This window comes from Triturus cristatus, chromosome 9, assembly GCF_964204655.1.
Source record: "Triturus cristatus chromosome 9, aTriCri1.1, whole genome shotgun sequence".
Taxonomy (NCBI): Eukaryota; Metazoa; Chordata; class Amphibia; order Caudata; family Salamandridae; genus Triturus; species Triturus cristatus.
This window is the reverse complement of record NC_140592.1, coordinates 339,642,145-339,662,458: the sequence shown is the minus strand read 5'-3', so window position 1 is coordinate 339,662,458 and position 20,314 is coordinate 339,642,145. Positions and strand designations below refer to the sequence as shown.

The window sequence follows — 20,314 nt, the reverse complement described above, 5'->3', positions numbered from 1 at the left end:
TTCAGAGACAGCCTTTAGATGTTTTTATGGAATTTTTGGCTTTCTGAGCTAAAAATCTCATGTGAATAACTGATTAGAATTGCACCATTCTTCCTCAAATCAGAAATGCCCAAGGTGACGTTTCAATGATTCTCACTCTTACAACAAATGCCTTAAATATTTGAGAGCTTCTCGTTGAAGAGCAGAAGCGCATTCTATTTGTTTAATCCGGAGTCTTTTGGCCTTGGACTGAGCTCTGTACCTTCTACCTGTACCTGGTCCGGCACAGTCGCAGCTCAGGATTACAGAAATGCTTCATCAACAGATCTCGATTCCCATTCTCATACTTAAAAATCCAGGATTATTCCGAATTCTTAGTCTTCCTATTCTTCAAGCCCTATAAGCAATGACTGGCACATATCTGAGTTATGGCTCTCCGACATTGTTTATTTCACTGCTTCTATTTTGAGTGGTTTTTTGGCATTTTTATATGGATCATTTGTTTTTTCAGGTTATGTTACACAAGACATACGCTGTTCATGTATTTACAGTTTCATACCTCGTTTTTTGGATTATGAATACCAAATTGAAAAAAATGTGTATAATTCATGTTATCTGTGACGTAACGGCACAAGTTGCCAGACTCGCATCCTAGTCAGATATACTTAATGCAATACATACCTTTATTTTCATGATGTTTTTATAAGCAGCAATTTGTTCTATGACAATTGATGTTCAGATCACGGTTGCGCTGCATAAATCTCATTGTGTTATATTATTCCATGGAGTGGTTATTTAAACAAAGCATTTAAAGTGCATTTTTCAACTTGGGTATCCTTCGCGTTGGGTTTGGGAAATTGAACACCAACTCCATTATTGAACACAACGGCTTTAACGTTGATGTATTGCTCAAGTGTAACCATCACAAAGTTTCTCTTAAGGGTTTAGTTAGGTACGGTTTGTTCACCGACCCAGCCAGAAACCTCAGGGCTGGGAATTTTTTGTAACGGCATGTTGTTTTTTTTCAACAAATTTTACTATTCCCTTTTTTACAAAAAACTTTACTGTTCACCTTTCTGCACTTCATAAACTGCACAACAGAGGAGTCTGTTGTCTCTTTCAGTTGCACATTTTATTTATTTAAGAATATAACTTGCCATACGTGTTTTCAACTAATTAGCAGCATTGCAGTTCACTCTAGATCCCTTTTCTGGAGGACCTAATTTCTGAGAACATTCGGTTAAGATATTTTTTGTTGGGGACCAAGATATACGTAGCATGTTTACTCATCGTTACATTATGGTGTAGCCTCTAGCGGCTTTTCCTTTTTCCTCTTCCTTTTCGTAGTTGGGTTCAGGCTTCCTGCAGACTTCGTCTCACGAAGCATAAATGTTAGAGAACTTCAGAAAAGGTTTTATCCAGGGGCAAGTATATGTTTGCATCTTTTGTTATTTGTTCACAACTTCACCATTACACTTTTGAGCAGCTTTTTTATGGCTTTCTTAATTTTTAGAAGTTGGATCCAGACTTTGCCAGAGAGCAGTCTTTACCGATGGTTGCAATCACTGCAGTTTTAGCAGTGACTGGACACTCACACAAGGTAGCGTTGCATATTATCAGGTTTATCACCATCTGATTGAAATTTATGACATCAGCAATTCATGTTTGCCGGCAATTGCATTGTTTTCCCGCTCACACATTTCTGCTTGAGAATTCATGATCCGCTTTTTCGTAAGAACCATGGGCCATATGTATGAAACTTTGGTTTTGCGATTCTCAAATAGCGGTATTTAGAGAATCGCTATTTGAGAATCGTAAAATGCTATGTATGTAGGATTTGCAAATAATTTTGCGAATCCTACATATTCCTCAATTGCGAATTGCAAATTGCAATTCGCAATCAAGGAATACCTCCCCATTCATTCCTATGGGCCTAAAGGCCCATAGGAATGAATGGGAAGACATTCTCAATTTGCGATTCTCATATAGAGAATCACAAATTGAGAATGCAATTTCAAGGTTGCCAGGGTGTCAAAAGGACACCCTGTTGCACCCCTGAAATGTACATGTTTGCACATGTGGCACACATACATGCCCTAAGGGCATGTATGTGTGCCACATGGCACTTTGAAAAATGCAAATAAGTGCATTTTTCAAAGAAATCGCAAATTACCACCAACTTGAAGTTGGTGGTAATTTGCGATTCCTTAAGACCAAATTGCACTTTTTCTGGGCCTCTTACATTGCATTTGAGGAATCGCAATTTGAGATTCCTTAAATGCAATTGCAAAATAAGGAATCGCAAATTTTGCGATTCCTTATTTTGCGAGGCTGTTTTCCTTTCATACATCCCACTTAGCTAAATTGCGATTGCAAACGCCGAAATTCTGCGAATTTCGGCATTTGCGATCGCAATTTTGAATGATACATATGGCCCCATGTTCTCACTTGGAATATTACTTTTAGCTTTTTCATAGGCGGTTCATAGGCAGATCACTCACAGTAACCTCTCTAGTGCATTTACACTTTTGCTATATTCTTTCGTTTCTCCTTTTTTACTACTTTTCTGAGTCGATTCACAGAGCACTTTGCTGCATAATAAGTGATTAATAGAGGCATGACTTTCACTACCTGGAAGATCTATCCAGCTGGGTTGGAGTTTCATGTGCTGGTTGGTGGCTTTTTGCAGTTTTCACAAACATTGAGAATTGTCCCTCACGGCATGAGGTCAAGCGTGTAACATTGTCATTTGTTGAATCTCTTCACAAATTTCTTTATGTGTGTTTGATTCTAGACACCTCTCACGAAGGGCTACTGTTACAGCCCGAAATGCATTGGGATGAATTACACTGCTAGTCTCCAAATAATGTCAAAACTAGCTTTCATGTGAAAGACTCACTGACAAGAATCATGTCCTTGAAATTAAATCACCTTGATCAAGATTTTGTTTACAAGTGTTATATTATTTGTAGAATACTAGTGCCTATGTATGTGTATATATTTTTTGCTCAATGTTAAAAAGAACTTATTAGATTTATAACCAGATTTTATTCCAGTCGTGGGAAGCAGTAGTGCATACTGTGTCTAGGACACTCGTTCTATGTACTCTCTCCGATATAAAGGGCATTTTCATTGGACAGGGCTTCATGGGTAACATTTTAAAAAGTGGCCATTTCAGGCCCTGAAAAAAATGATTAAAGGAAGTGAAAGATTATGATGAAAGCGAAATTTCAGATCTTCTGAAAAAAAATTAAAATATGAACAAAGGCCTGGGGATAGCAAAGCATGGAGTAAGTGCATAATCTAACAGGAAAATAATTAAAAGGGCTGTTCTCTACTGTCTCCTCCCACAAGCACTCATTGCGAAACCCAGTAAATGGTACTGCTGCAGAGTGTGCCGAGAGGTTGCTGCACAACAAAGCATGTCACTGTTTTTATTTTATTTTCCTAAAAGGCGTTCTTAAGGGGAGCATTCCAAGGGTTACAAAAATAATGAAGAGTGATAAAGAATTTATAATCTGGTAGGTTGCTAATGGACCGCTTAACAGGGGGAAGCAGTAATCTTTTGCATATGCTCCCCCCCCCCCCCCCCCAGTTTTGACAGGTTTGAGGAAGTGTCATATAAATCTATATCACTTCATGTTGACATTCAAAAAAACAACAGGGCAGATGTGTCTACCTTTCTCTACCTGCCAACAGCACAGAATCAATAATATGGTAAGCTCTGTCTTAGAGGCCTCCCAATAACTGGAAGACCTGGTGTTCTGTGAGCAGATATTCGACTGAGGCTCACAAATGCTATTCATTCCATCATTCCCAAGCCTATATCTATTCACTCTCTTCTACTGACCTTCCTATATCGAATGCAAAACACCCTCAGTCCACCTCCATACCAGTGCAAAGTGAGAAATGTCTCTACGAGGTAGGATTTGTAAAAAAAAGCTTTATGGTAAGAACAGTTTGCAGGGGTGTGGAATTCCAACTCCCAGGACATATTGTTTGGGGTCTAGGACAGCAAGCTGTCATGTTTATTTAGTCTTTGGCACAAGTAGGCCCAACCCCCTGCAGCCCAAACCCTTTGGCTGCTAGTTTACAGTACCACATTATGGATCAGTGAAGGACATTGTCTGCAGTTAAGGTAACATTTGTGTCCATATGATAATACTGTTTTAACTTTTATTTATGGTTCATTAATACAAAGCCTTTCTTATTAGGGTGAGCGCTAGAAGGAAATGTAAGCTCGGACTGCAATACTGACAACGGTTCCAATGTAAAAATGTGTACATGCATTTCCAAAGTTTAACTATGAGGCTAGATACAATGCTCCCAGAATGCTCTCTAATTAGATGCAAATATCTGCAGAAGCTTGAAAGCAAGATTGATTATCTTATGCTTTCATAATAAGATTTTCACCAAAAAATGCAACTAGGAAAGAAAAAACGTTTGGCTAAACTACTATGAAATTGTAAGTAACATTTAGTGAAATGTGTTGATGCATGCTAGTATTTCAAAAAAATATTCATCATGGAAAATCAGTGCAACCAGTTTCAACAAAATACATGAAAATAAACAAGCATTGGCAAAACCAATGGGTCAGATATTGATGGTCAGCCTTCTGGCTTTGTCAATGCGTGTCTTGTTTTGATATATTTTTGTAAAATTTTGTGGGAGCTGCCAGGTCCTCACCATTATAACAATCATCGGCTAAAAGCAATAACCTTTTTTGGATTCAAAGCACACATTGCCACAGTAGTCCCCGACACTGAATAAAACGACTGTGTGCCGATATGCTTCTTGTGAAACAGCGGAAGAGAGAGAATTTTAATAACATGCATTTGCAATGCAATAGCTCTTGCATTTACGAGAGGTTGAGCTATTGGCAATGCATAAGCTTAAACTCTCGCAAATGCGAGACCTATTGCATTGCAAATTGCTAGCGTCCATGCGGCGCTTTCACATGCATGGAGGCCGCGCCCCTTTCTTTAGACAAGCTGCGTCTAAAGAAAGGGGCGTGGCCGACATTAAAGTGAAACCGCAGCATGGGGCGCTTTGACATAAAAAGTATCCGTTTGTCAAGTTGACAAACTGATTTTTTTGTTTTAAAGCACCCCATGCCGCGTTTTTCCTTTAATAGCGGTCGCGTACCTTTGTTTAGACGTGGCCTCCATGAATGTAAAAGCGCCACTTGGGCACTAGTGAGTTGGCCTAATAGCTAGGGCCTAATCTGGGGAACCGGGTCCGAGTCTCGGCAAGGACGCGCAACATCCTGCGATTTTGGGCAAATCACTTAATCTCCCCTTGCCTAACAACAACAACCAAAAATATGAATGCATCCTCATGTAATGAAACTGGTGCTCATGTATAGTGCTCCGATACCCGATACCTTCGGGTCAAGCTATATAAAACTCTGTAAAAAAGAAAAAAAGGAAATTAAGTAAGCGCGGCCGCTATACTTAAAGCAGACTGTGCTGCTAAAATAAATAAATAAAGAGACATTGTTGCTATAATTAAAGCGGACCGCCATCATTAAATAAAAGAGGGGGTGCGCTACAAGTTAGTGGGAGGCATAGGGGAAATCATTAAACAAAATACTGCTCACAGCCAAGATATAGCAGACCATGCAACAAGACAAGTAAAAGGTCCAGTCGTTATGAGAGGTTAGAAATGCAGAAAAGGCGGTACCAAGGAGGAACTAACAGGCCTAATGATGACCCGGAAGCCAGCGTTTACGAAGGAAAATGACACAAGCCAATTAAAAATATGGGCGGAGAGTGGGCGGGGCTTCAAAGCCATACTCCAATACTGCATGCCTCGCAGCAGCACCGGCGCTGACCAGGCTCGACCTAAGAACCAAAGATCTTGGTTAAACTCAGACCTAGGCGCTCAATTTTTAAAGTCACTACTACACCCATGGTCTATGTCCTTGTATTAGTGCAGATTTACAGCTTTCATGAATTCACAAAAATTTACAGAAGGAGGCCAGGAATTTGTACTTCTAGAAAATATTTGTGAACTGCTTTTTAGCACAAGCAAAACTTGCAGGTGTAGAATTGCTCATGTGAAAATCTGTTGAGCATTAACAAATTCACTATCCCTCCAATCACTTTTTTCCCAACCCTAGAAGAAGTTTTACTTCTGCCATTATCAGGAGTAAATTTTCAACCTTTCTCAGTATGGGAAAAAATTAGAGAAGAGCTGGCGAAAACCCCTAAAACATGCAATTTAGTAGGTTTGCACAGACTCAAAAGGCCACTCCAACCCTGGAACTATTGCTTAACGCTACAAGTGGATTTTTTTTACAGCACAAGTTGATTCATGAATCAACTTGTCCCATGGACGAGTAGATATTTTATTAAATTCCACACCCCTGAGAACACCTGTTATCGAAATATCTTTAAAAAGGCGCACTCTTTCCAATAGGCTTGGCACTTAAAGCAAAAGTCGCCATTCCACCAAACATGAAGGGTATGCCATGCCTTTCCCATCATGAAGCAGTAGGCAAGTCTACATTCAGACGACTGCAACCAGTAGCTGCTGATACAGACATGAGCACAGAATCGGCACCAAGTCACCTACGGATGCCAAAGTAGATCAGGCACCTGTTTTTTCAACAGCAAAAAAGCCCTTACTGACTTGACTGGCCGGAATAGGAATGTTGCCTCCTTTAGAAAAAGCTGTGCAGATCACCAGGGAAACAGGTTGCCTGGTTACCGAAGAATATTCTGCTTTCCAAGGTTTTCAAGTGAAATCAGTATTACAGGAGATAAAAGACAGGGGGAAAAGCAACAAGAAATGTAACAGGCTTGTAAACATCTGGCTGGTGATTCTGTCTCTATGGGATTTTGCAGTCTGTTTGCTGAAAAAGAATGTGGACTGCTTCCCACAGCGTTATCCCATGGAGGAGGGCACAGACAGGATGCTAAGGTTTTGAATCATCCCTCCACGATTAACTAGCAACATGCTGCTTGCAGGAGTCCCTTCTTTCAATCATATCCCCAAGCTTGCACTGCAAATAGGGAGGAAGGGGTCTGGTTCACTGCAACAACCATTGGCAGTAATAAAATGGTGGAGCCACATTACCAATGTGAAGCGACTGCGGGTAACTCTGTCCCTTAACACCAGCTCGTCCTGTCCTAAAAACAGGGTCCCTGATGATCGGCAAAGAGTTAAATAACACCAAGCCTGTTTCAATGCAACATCACACACAGGAGTGACCAGCACTGTGGTGGCCGAAACAGTGACAAGGGCAGGATGGTGAGGAAGTGGTAGGTAGTGTCATAAAGGGAAGCAAGATCAGGAAGAAGGAACCAACAGGAAGAAGGTACCAATATTAGTCCAAGGGTGGAGGGAAGACGAAAGGCAACAATGAGCTGATGGGGTGTTGCAAATATGAACAATGGTGCTGAAAGGGGAGGGAAATTGGGGTCCCTCTCATGCAAAAGACATAGGCAGAAAGGCACAAAAAAAGAGAACACGGTATCTATCCTATCAATGGGGTGCCCCTCTTGCAGGTAGACAATACTGATATGTGGGAGAAAGTTGCATTTGCAGATGACAACCCCACCATGATGTGATCATCAAGGTTCCCCTACTGCGTGGAGTATGAACATTGTATTCAAAATGGCCACCGAGCCAGGCAGAACAGTCACCAATGAGCCATTGCAATATTATAACCCTGCCACATCACAACAGTCTATGTCCCTGCTAGGCAATAGCAGTCTGTTGTATGAATGATACCTATGAAAATGCCAACACATCTCATACTCACCATTAGAAAATAAACTAATATTCACAGAAAGTAGTTAGTGGCATTTGAAAAGTAATCTTACAACTACAGAGGATTTTGTAGTGTGTCATCAGCAGAATGTTACACTGTTTGCTAAAATGCAAGAGTGGAGAGACCTGAAAGCTAGGTGGTGTCTTGACCCACTCCTTATAGCTGCCCTTATTTTAAAGGGCAACGGAGGGGACACTGGTGGGACGAGAAACGAGGGAAGCCTATTGCTACATGCATACTGAAATCCATAAATTAATAAACGCTGATAACCACCCCATGGTATGTTTTAGACTTGTCAATTCAGCCATTCTCTATTCAAGCAATGTCAACATTGTCACTCTCCTCTCAAGAGTTATATGAAAAATACTGTTACTACTTTTTATAAAAAATAAAAAATATAAGACTATCTCACTATCATTAAGGGCCAATAATTACACACCCTGTTTCAATTTATTCTGCAAGCCTACGCCACATTCCTCCCACTGTAGGTGGTTTTAAACCAACAGATTCAATATGAGAACCTGCACAAGCCTGTTTGCTTAAACAACATTAATTCAGCTATGACCCCATTACTCCACATCTCATCAATGTATCCATAAGGCAAGCCTGTGTACTCACTGTTCTTAAGGAAGGCTTACCCTATAAAGAAACCTACACTTTGTTGTGGATTTGGCACATTTTCAGCCACATAAAACACCACACCAATTTAGTAAAAATCCTGGAAATGGTTTTTGTTACCCAACTACAATCTTTTATGGATATCAAAGATATACTTTTCCCTACGCAACCAGAATGTCACCCACTGCAACGGAGAGAGTCAGTTTTGTTCAGCTTTTGTGACAAGTCTTCTTTCAATGGATGATGGGGCCGCATTCACGTTCTCCATGCTGGACCTATCTGCAGCTTTCGACACAGTAGACCATGGCATTCATTTAGACGCTTAGCCACTGAGTTGTGTGCTGCATCTCATATCATAGTTACTTCAGCTCCTTTTTGAAGGATCGCTCAACCAGGTGAAGATCGAGCCTTTCTTTTCTCATCTTCTGACCCGGAGTTGCGGAGTTCCACGGTGTCCTGCCTTTTTAACATTTATCTGAGACCACTTGTGGAACTAGGTAAAAACAGTAATGTTTCTATTCAATCACATACCGATGACACTCCAATTTATTTAAGATTTTCCAAAGCTTCCATATTGTGCTCGAATTTGAGCACTCCGGAGGGAGATATTCAAAGCTAAACAACTTGCAACTACTGCCAATCGAACAAAGCTAAAACATAATTGATAATAGTAAGGGTAGATCGTTGTTGTTTAACGAACAAATTCCAGAAACCTTTGCCAAAAAACAACAAAAAAACACAGCTGATTAAGTTAAAAACTTGGATTTTTCTTCAACACACACACTTCCCTCAAACTTAAATTCAAACCCATTTTTAAAAGCTATGTTTATGACCTGTATACCCTTAAGCCTATCCTGACTTTATACTCATTCAAAAGCAGATCTTTAGTGATGGGAGTTAATTAATGCCGGCTTAACTACTGCAATGCATTGTCACAGGACATCATATGTATTAGCAACTGCCAGGGAGCCCAGAATAGCATTTGAATATAAATTTACTGCCTGATAAGACAAAAGACTATGTCTCAGAGGCCTTGTATTCCTCTTTGTTGAGTTTGGGTGCAGGCAAAAAGTGCTTTCAAGATCTTATGCCATGTGTCCCTTCCTCCACAACTCGGGTGACATTTGACTGTGTATCCCAGAAAGCAATTAATTTGAGACACATGCAGGCCATTCTATTCCCATTCAGCCTCCTATATAATGGTAATGGAATGCCCTACGAACTTTGAAATCGGCGAACTTGGAAACTGCTGCCTACCTGCCCATCTGCTGGCCTGGACACCCGCAGAACTGCTCCTTCGTTGCTGGCGGCTCTGTCGCGCCCTGGGCTCCTGTGCTGTTGTGTGTCTCCTGCCTCCGCCATCGCTGCCCTTGCGGCTGGGGACTCCATTACCCACACTGCCTAGCGCCGCACACGCGCACGAGCGCGTATAAAGCTCCGGCGCTTCTCCCGCGTCGCGGGACGCGCGCGGGCGGCGCCGGGCTAAGCCCGGGCAAAGGGCGGGCCCTCTTAGGCCCTCAGAGGCCGATAGAGGCTGGGTTGGGGCTGCCCCCTGTAAAGTGACTGTCGGAGTGTTCTTTTTTTCCTGCAAACAATACAGGTGTTATTTGTCTGTTGGTTCGTGTTTTGTCCATCCCGGTGGAAGAATGTCAAAAGGGTCATCTAAGGCATGCTCAAGGGTTGCGGGTATGGGGACCTTGGATAGCTATTTAAAACAGGCAGAATCTGCTATTGTAAAAGAGATCGCTTCAGTCGAACGTAGACTATCACTAGACCCCATTAGATCATCTGTACCTTTATCACCTGCTGTAGTTTGTTTATCAAATAACACTCATGGGGAGGATGTGCATATACTTGAGAATAGGAATGGCTCTTGCATTAATGTCAGTCCTACAATTATGACACCTCCTTCTACCTTAGTGAGTCCTGCTCAAACCTCCCCTGTAGTTCGTACTAGACAATTAAGAATCAGGTCTAATCTGTCTGTTGGTGGGTGTAAAACTGTCACGGGGAAAAGGAAGGCGAAGGACAACCCACAGGGTAATAGAAAACCGGCAAAACTATCTAAGGCTAACAATCCCGCTCCCGGTTTGAATAAACCCACCACCGAGGTTCCTTCCTCAGTTAGTAAGAACCTGGGAGCGGCAGGGAATGATAGTACTAAATCAGCTTTGGGCAGTTTTGCCGATAGAAACAGCGAAAAATCTATGCTAGAGCTCATAAACATTCTTGATGAGCACCTGAAATCATTTACTGCCCCGTTACTGGTCACCCTAAGGCGCATTGAGGAGCGGCTGAATATAATTGAGTCACACTGTATTCCTAAGGTTTCTCTTCCTGGTCCTAGTACCGGAGCAATTAACTCTCTTAACTCTGTTACTACCACGGTTAATAATCTGTTGGATACCATAATTACTGTACCCCAACAACCAGTACATCAGGGTCCGTCCTTGGCTTCTGGTGTTAACACACAACCTTTAGTTTCAAATCCTATGAGTACAACTCAAACGCTGGTTTCAGGCCCTCAGAATTCTGAAAGGGGCCCCGGCTTGTTAGCTAACTATGACAAGAGGGACTCCCTGCATTTACCCGTTGAGGCCTGTCCATACACCATTATTTTAGCTAATGTCCCAAAACTTGAAGGGGATACAAGAGAACATTGGACTTCCCTTAAAAATAAGGCCATCCACTTCTTATCTAGAAAAACTGTTTTGGGACAACATCTTGCTAACAATTTTATGATGATTAGAAGGGTTCCTTGGGTGGGTAGAACAAATAAGAGTCTGACAGGCGATTGTATTGTTATAAGTTTCAGATCTCCAAGGCTGGTTGAGGATATATTGAAACAGGCGGGGTCAGTGAGAATCCAGACGGATTTTGTCAATGTTCTTCCTTTGGGCTTCTTTTATCCTCCTTCTCAAGCTGGACCGCCACTGTGTGACCCCTCTAGAGGTATAAGCTTAAACAACTATGCTGTCCCTATTTTTAATAGATTTGATGCTCTCTCAAATCTAAATGATAACGAATGACTAGGGACATTGGCTGAGTGTAATACCCGAGTTAGCGGGGCAACTGGCTGTGATGAAAATATACTGCAGCCAACAGATGATAGTCTTGACGTATCTACTTTTGGTTCACTGGGCAATTTATTTAGACTGGTCAGTTGGAACATAGCCGGGCTAAAAAATAAAATTGATGACCCAGCTTGGCGGGCACTTATAGGTTCAGGACATATCATTATCCTACAAGAAACCTGGGATACAGAGAACACTTTGTTCGTTGATGGCTATAGGAGTTTTTTTGTCCCAGCTGTACCCTCAAATGCGGGGAGGGCAAAGGGTGGGCTGGTCACTCTAATCTCCGCCAGTATTTCAGGTCAACAGACCCAAATAGACACAGGTTCACGGAACAGTTTGGCTGTAGAAATTTCCCTGTCTGAGGGAGGCGTTCTTTTAATTGTAAATTTTTATAATTCTTTTGAAAGAGTCACCACAACGGATCATCTCTTAGCTTTAACACGCTTTTTGGCGGCTTACAAAGACGCTAACAATAATGACTGTTTTATTATAATCTCGGGTGACTTTAACATCCACGGCTGTCCTGACACTTGTCAGACCATTGACCCATTAGGATCATCTATACAAGGTGATGCTCACTTTGAGCACTCTGCTCAGGGAGAATGTCTTGAGTCATTGTTAGCAGACTTCGGCCTTATACTCCCTTCTTTGACGTCGGAGGAAATTCCCACTTTTAAAGGGAATGGTAAACACTCTGTCATCGATTATATTTTTATTAGCTTTGCACTTGGTAAAATGATTCATGGTTACAAGGTGATGTGGTCACACTTCAGTGACCATAACCCTGTGGTCCTTAGCATTTCAGAAACTCTTATTACCCGCACTAAAACTACGGGCAGGACGGATAAATTCAATATCCGCCCCTCTGACCAGAATCGTAGGATTAGATGGAACAAAATTATTCCAGAGGATTTCCACTCTAATTTAAAAAGGAAGGTGGGTGCAGAGATAAATATTTGTTTGAACACGGATGCCGGTAATAATGAAGTATTAGAGGCTTACTCTGTAATTTGTTCACAAATCTCTGCTGATCTCAGCTGCCCAGTTAAGGGTAATGATAATATAGACCTGGGATGGTTTGATAGTAACTGCTCTCTGGCTAACAGAAGGCTGAAGGCTGCTTTACGTTGTAAACCTATCAACAGGCCGATTATTGCTATGCTGAGGAAAGATTATGATAAAGCTTTGAAAACTAGAAAGCAAGAGATTAGAGAGGAGGCCTGGGCGGAACTAGCTTCCGTGGATGTTCTTAGAAATAGTGCAAAGTTCTGGTCTGTGGTGAATAAACCCTATTTTAGCGACGCTTGTAACGGCCAATTAGATTGCGGAATAGGGGAAGATTTGTGGTGTACCCATTTTAAGTCAGTCTATGAAGGGGTTAGAAATGGGGCACAGCCCCCATCCTCCTCCGTTGTAAATCAATATACTTTAACGGTTTCTAAGACCGAGGTAGTCGAGGCCATTGAAAAGATGACAAGCAACAAAGCCCCGGGCCCGGATGGGGTTCCGGTGGATCTTTATAAAACTGACCTTGAGACTTGGTCTGTGGTTTTAATGAATGTTTTTAATAGGATTTGTGTTTCAGGCATCCCGGATACTTGGTCGGAATCCGTGATTATACCCATTTTTAAAAAAGGTTGCAGGGGGGATCCTAGTTGTTACCGCCCTATCTCCCTCATCGATTCTGCAGTCAAAGTCCTTGGGCGTGTAGTTTTGGGGAGACTATCTGCGTGGTTGGAGGATAATGAGACCCTATCTTGCCTACAATATGGGTTCAGAGCAGGCCGAGGCACTATAGATCAAAGTCTGAACCTATATTTATTAATAGGCAAATACACTATTGCCAAAAAAGGGAAATTATATCTTGCCTTTATGGACCTGTCCTCGGCCTTTGACCGAGTAAACCGGTCAAAGCTATGGGATCTGCTTCTTAAGTGTGGCATTGATGAAAACATTGTATTTTTCCTGGCTGATTTACATAGGGATCTCACCGCCACTGTTAGATATGACCGCCTGGGCAACTGTACTAGTAGGATTGGAATTTCAAATGGTGTTAGACAGGGCTGTATTCTAGCCCCCCTGCTTTTTACTTTATATATTAATGATCTAGGTGCTGTTTTGACTAAATCGTGCAAGGACATTCCTAGAGCTGGCAAATTTTCTATTCCGGCATTATTATATGCCGATGATGCCGCCTTGCTAGCACGTACTCCTGTGGGTCTGCAACGGTTGCTGGACTCATTTGCAAATTTTATGAAAGCACTTGATCTCAGCGTGAATTTTTCCAAATCTCATGTTATGATTATGGGGTTTAAAGTAAAAAAAGCTAAGAGCTTGTATTGCGAAGGGCATGTTTTATCCCGCGTCAGTAGATTTCCCTATTTGGGGGTTATCTTTGATGATAGTCTTAACTGGTCTCCGCAATTAGCGGCTAAGCGTAATACTTTTGTTAGATCTACCTTAGCTGTATTAGACTTTGCCCGCAAATTGGGGGTGAAGCCTATGCAGGCCATTTTGAACATTTATGTTGCTAAATGTCTTTCTATAGCAACGTATGGGGCAGAATTATGGGGAATTAAAGATGTAAAAATTCTTCAAATAGTTGAGGACAAATTCTTAAAATCTATTTTATCTCTTCCTCAGTCAACCCCTGCCTTTATTGTTCATCAGGAATGCGGGTTAGACCACCTTGTGGACCGTATTGCTCTAGCGCCCATGTTAAAATGGATTACAACCTGGCTAAACCCTGATTTGGAATTAAATCACGCAATTTTAAAGGATTGTTTATCTCTTGAGTATGGTACCTCCATCCCCTGGATAAACTATGTTAAGAATTTATCAAGAGAACTAGGTCGTCCAGAATTATTTGATGCTCCTGGCAGTCTAACTAAGGGGGATTTAAAATGGGTGAAAGTTGAATATAAAAATCGGATAACCTTAGAAAGAGAAGATAAGGAGTTACTTAAACCTTCAGTCAGGGCTCATCAGTTATTAATCACCTCAAACAGTATTGAACCCTACCTGGTCACGGTTAATAACATGAATCATCGTTTTTTACTTACCAGGTTCAGACTGAACAAATTTCATCTTTTGCTCACCGATTCCCCAGGGTGGTCAAGGGAGAAGGATTTGGGAATCTGTTCTTGTGACGGTTTTTCCCTTAAAGATACAGTGCACTTTATCTTCTTTTGTAAATACTTGGCTCCCATTCGTAAAAAACATATCATCCCCCTTATTAAGGAGAAAGGTTTTAGGCAAGTTAAACCTGCCCTTTTATATTTACAATTGCTGGGATCAACGTGGGAGATCTTTAATATTGCCAAATTTTTAGCAACCTCAATGAGATTAAGGAAGAAAATTTCTTGGACATAATCATTATTTGGGTAATTCATGAATTGTAACCACTACCTTGTATGCCTTTTTAATTCATTCGTAGTGTTTTAATGTTAAATGTTATTTATATTGTATGTATATATTTATATGCTTTTATGGTTTTTGTTATGAAACCGAATAAAGTAATTTTGACTGACTGACTGAATGCCCTACGACTTCCAATCTTCTCCTCGCACCCTCAGGAAAAAAAGCTAAAAGATAATTAGTTTGGTTAGCACAATGAGACCCTTTTTTGAGCGATGGATGTTATATGAATATTGTAACTCAATGACTGACTGTAGAAGGGCGTAATTGATTAAAACCTTTGGTGGAGTCTTCACCTTGAACAAAACAGAGGAGAGCGGAAGGTTGAGGCTAAAAGTGCAGAGATCTTTTTTTGCATCCGGAAGAGAATGAGAAATTTAATATATTGATGGTGCCTTATCTGTATTTTTGGAAAAGATCAACCAAAGTGAAGATGCTTCGATTCATACGTTTAAAAGAGGATCAAGAACATAGGCTAAACCATACCTTCCCAGAAAGGTCAGCAGTTTCCTTGTTAGAAGAGGCCACAATCCTTCAGGTTGTTTTTGATGATGACATCAGTGACCGCGTCAAACACGAACTGGATATTCTTGGTGTCAGTGGCACAGGTGAAATGTGTGTAGATGTCTTTTGTCTCCTTTCGCTTGTTTAAATCTTCAAACTTACTCTGGATGTAGCTGGCTGCCTCGTCATACTTGTTTGCACCTGTGAAGAAAGGGAGGTGGGTCAGAGAACACTGGCTTCGTAATAATAGAGGCATTTTACAGAGGCCTGTGATTGTTGACTATATAATGTCATTTTTATCTACCAGACAGATCACTTTGCATATATAGAGCTCAATTTCGCCACTTTCTTGTATACAGATTTCTCCCCATGCAGGTCCAAAGCTCTTTCTCACTCTTTAATTTAGAGCTAACTTTACAAGTACACCACACTTTGCTTTTATATTCATTTTTTTGTCAAACCATTTTTATTGCAGGACCAAGTACAACGTACAGTAACCAGGATGCATGTCAGTAATGCAGGCTTCCCGTCCTCCCCTTAACCGTTAGTCCGTGCAGCATAAACAGCCGTACTGCCCACATCCCGGAGGCCGGGCGGCGTCACATAGACATATGTCACATTGATACAATACTGTCAGGAGCAAACTTCCGGAGGGGAGCCCCACTGCCTGCTTTTGATCTCTGTCCCTCTGCTCCCCCAGATACGCACAGTACTTACAATCTACTTCCAGAGAACCTTAAACTTATAAACTCCCCCTTTGCTTTTATATTCATGTGAAAAACAGTATGGCATAATTTTTTTTTGACAACCAATTTTATTGACTTTTGTACGTAATAACAAACAGCACCATTCAGAGCTACATATGCATCATCAGAATAGGGAGAAAATAGGGAGAAAAACTCATCTCAGTGACATCAAGGTTACAGAAGGAAATCACTAAAAGCATATCTACGTGTGCCTGACAAGAGGACCACACCATCTCAATCATCGAGTACCCCAACCCATTTGCCCCACATACGGCGAAATTTCTCAGGACATCCCCTGGCTACATATAGAGGCCGCTCCCGCGCAGCGCACCAATCCACCCCCGGAGCCAGCGCCCTAGAGTGGGAGGAGCAGTGTCCAACCAATGCGCAGCAATGTCCCTCTTGGCGACCACCAGTGCTGTGTTAAGGAAGAGCTTCTCCGCCCTAGAGCCGTCCAATCCGTCAGTGATTCCCAACAGAACATGTATGGGATCGAGAGGCACCTCCCACCCCAGGACCCCCGTCAGGTCTTGGGTTAACAAGTCCCAATATCTTTGGATCGCATGCCATAATTTATACACAGATAGCTATGCGTTTTATCAGGACAGAGCTGTTTCTCTCTTCCGCTGTCTTCCAAATGTTTAATCGACACAGATTCGAAGCTCGTCCCATTATCACTGTCCAATCTGGAAATCGTGATTACACCGCTGCACATAATTTAGAGTTCAACGCTTCTCCCCCATTCCTATCTAAAATTCAGTTCTTAGCATCATTCTTTATCCAGAGACAGACACTCCCCCCAAACTATTTTCCAATGTAACTTCCTTGGTTCAATCAAATCCTGTAAATTTCCACAGAAACCAAATTTACATTTTCCTCCAGTCAGCGTTTACCTCCCAGTTATAGAACAGAGTGCCAATTACTTTACGTACAGCACCATTTTACATGATCAGAAAGCTAATAAAATATTTAAAAATTCATAACCGAGTATACTCCAAACTGCCCCAGTCATGCTGATTTTCTTATTGCGATGTTTCCATCGTGTGGTCCCACCATTCCAATGGCCAATGCAGATACAGTCAACGGGTAGCTATCCATTGATGGCGGATGGTAAAGGAGTGTGTAAATCAAGGATCATAAGGTAAGAGAAACGCTCTGCTCATTCATGAATGGAGGAAGGCTTCCATGAACACCTCCTCATTCACTTCAAATGCTGGTGGTGGAATTTGATTTAGTTAACAAAGTAAGCCAATGTTGTTTTGTCTGTGACATTTTATGCTCCAGTAGTATCTCATAGTCTTGAAAACGTTAATCTCTCTAGCTACTGCTTTCAACGGTATATGGGCCTAATTTGAAGCTATGCAGTAACTATGCCCGGCTGAAGGTGTCAACAAACATGAAATGGTTCTACGTCACAGCTATGCTTACTTGGAATTACAAAAAATCAATTTGGGTGCCATAGAACGCTTGGGGGATTCAATTGCAGGTTTATATGGAAATGGACACAAAAACCACACTAGAACGGTGTGCCGGGAGCTGCTCTGATCCTGTCCAAAACACAAGTAAACGCAGAATTAAGTAAAGCTTCCGACTAAAGACTTCTAGACTCTGGCAAAAGATTAGGATACATTAATCTAGGCAAGAAGCCAGTAATGAGGATTAACAAAACAATCTCTCTCCGTACTTTAAAGCGTTGGGTTAGCAGCTGTCACATCATTAAGGGGAGAATCCAGTTTGGGGGTAAGGGTTTGGTTACAAATTGTGTGAGTTAGTTCCCTAAAAAGCCAGCTAGATCAAAGGAACTTTGTAGGACTTATTGGTTGAAATGGCGCCGCCACCAGGCTGGACCCTGTCAATGAACTTTGCGACAGGTACCACAAGCAATTTTCCATGTCAATCAGATGCAGAGATATCCAGGGCAACAATTACACGGAAGCATTACATCTGAACTGCAACATCTCTTCCCATAGAACAAAACAACATCAAAAAAAATAATAATAAATAATATAATACATTATAAACAGCAATAAACGCACAGCATTATAGTGACCCAGCAAACAAGCAAAGTACTCACAACCTGTACTTTGAAAAACAGGGTCTTATTTTTGTTTTACAGACAACACATAGCGGACCACTCCGCTACAGGCCTAGTCGCTCATTTCTTTGCGCAACATTTTAAAACATTTCTCACATCCGAGCACTCAACTCTCCTTCCACTCAGATAATATCTAGCCACAGTACATATGATCATACCCTCCTTCCAACACAACAGTGCTAGGAAAGAATGTAACTATTTCTGACATTTTACGTGATTTTATCATCTTTTCTGCAAATGAGCACCTGGTATGCTAGCACAGCATGCATACAATGATACTGCAACCTATCACCATCGTTTTAACATTTTCAGTCGAATGCCCCTTGGTGGCACCGCTTTGCACACAACTGGCGAACAGCTTCTATTTCTTGCAACAATACAAAAGATGCATCAAGTCTAGTGGAATTTAGGTGTGGTCCGACACCTTCACAGGGATGTGGATTCCTTTCAACAACCCAAATAGCCTCTGACATACGAGCAATCAGAAATGTGGTCATCTTCACCAACACAAACTGTGGATCACTGCCCAATACAACTTGGTCCGGTTAAACCACCATATGCTCGATTACATCACTTACTCTTACTTCAGTGACAAACTAAGGCTTCTTAAAAGAACAAGAATCGGCAAAGCGATAGGTTTCACCTATGCAAAATCTTTTGGTGTAGTCAATGTTTTTTTACATGTTGCACACCAGCTCACACTGCTGTGCAACATGGCTTAAAATATATATTTTTTAAAGTGTTATAACGTGGCCAGTGTTGACTGCGTCATGTCACTTTTTTTCCCTTTTAGCCATGCTTGCGCTGCTGTGCAACATGTAAAACAGTGGGGGAGGGGGGGGGGGGCTTTTTTGTAGGGGGGCAGGGGGGTGAGTGATATACAATGGAGGACGAGGGTTGAGGGAGAAGGCAGGAAGGAGGAGTTACTTTTGGACATGCACTCAATAAGAGGGGGTATCCAAAAGTAACAAAAGAGTACCTGCATGAGCCTGCGGCCAGTGGAAGGACAATGGCCACAGGAGGCTGTACCTGGTCCATGCTCCACGGCACTGACACACAGAGAAGCCCCAGGAGGAAGCTGAGGCAAGGAGGAGGTGCTCACCAATAGTAAGTAAAGCAACATGATTGACGTGGAAGCCAACCAATAGTACATAGAAGTAAGCAATAGGTGGGCTCTAAGCCCGTTAATATATATATATATATATTTTTTTAAAGAACAAAAGTTTTGCAGACACTGCATGCACGATATAGGCAAAACCTAAAAAACATTACCATGAAAAACACACATCTAAAAGCACCACTGAGCATAGAATATTACACTATAGACCCATTGCATCCAGAAAGTGAGATCAACCCTTAGCATCTGGATGATGGCAATGGTCTGTTCCAAAACCTCCCAGACTTGACTTCTTCTCTCGCACCCTCCTAAAGGGCATCCTACATGCTGTAGTTTGCCTGATAAATATGACATCACCTTCACACTGATGAAAGTCCACTATCTTGCCCACACCATAATCAAAACAAGCACTGGCACAGCCAATAGGTTTTGCCTATGCAAGATCTATAGGCTTTGCCAACAATGTCTTTTTTTTAAATCTTGCACAACGGAACAGTGCATGCTGCTGTGCTACTTAGCTTTAAAAATAAATATATATATGACGTTTTCAGACTGTGTCATAGCCCCCCTTTTTTCCCACTTTCAGCTATGCACGTACAAACAACTTGAAATTGTTATTTTCCCTATACATTATATGCAGTTTATATTTTGGGACAAATGCCCATTACAGTTACCAGCATGTCAAAGTGTAGCTAGCGGGAATACTGAGCATGGCAAGGCTGTGGTGTTAGTGCCAGAGCTGCTGACTTTGGAGCTGGGGAACCAGGGAACCAGGTTTGAGTCTCGGTGCCGGCTCAACATCCTGTGATTCTGGGCAAAACACTTAGGCCCTCATTACGATGTCAGTCGGGTTGTGGATTAGGGCCCAACCGGCCTCAGGTTGGCGGTTCTGACCGCATTATTTGGATGTGACTGCACATGGTGCAGTCGGAAACATCCATTTGCAATGAGAGTGTGTGCAGCGTGCTGGAACTGCCCGCAGCA

At 41.8% G+C, this 20,314-nt stretch overlaps 1 protein-coding gene across 1 annotated transcript in view; it reads right to left on the bottom strand.

The window, feature by feature from the left end:
* Positions 1-20,314, bottom strand: part of GNAI2 (G protein subunit alpha i2) — a 462,902-nt gene that overhangs the window by 4,635 nt on the left and 437,953 nt on the right. Inside the window, exon 8 of the mRNA XM_085625085.1 lies at positions 15,355-15,573. Coding sequence (XP_085481211.1) covers positions 15,383-15,573 — 191 coding nt within the window. The 3' untranslated portion in view covers positions 15,355-15,382. The remainder of the gene's footprint in view (positions 1-15,354; positions 15,574-20,314) is intronic.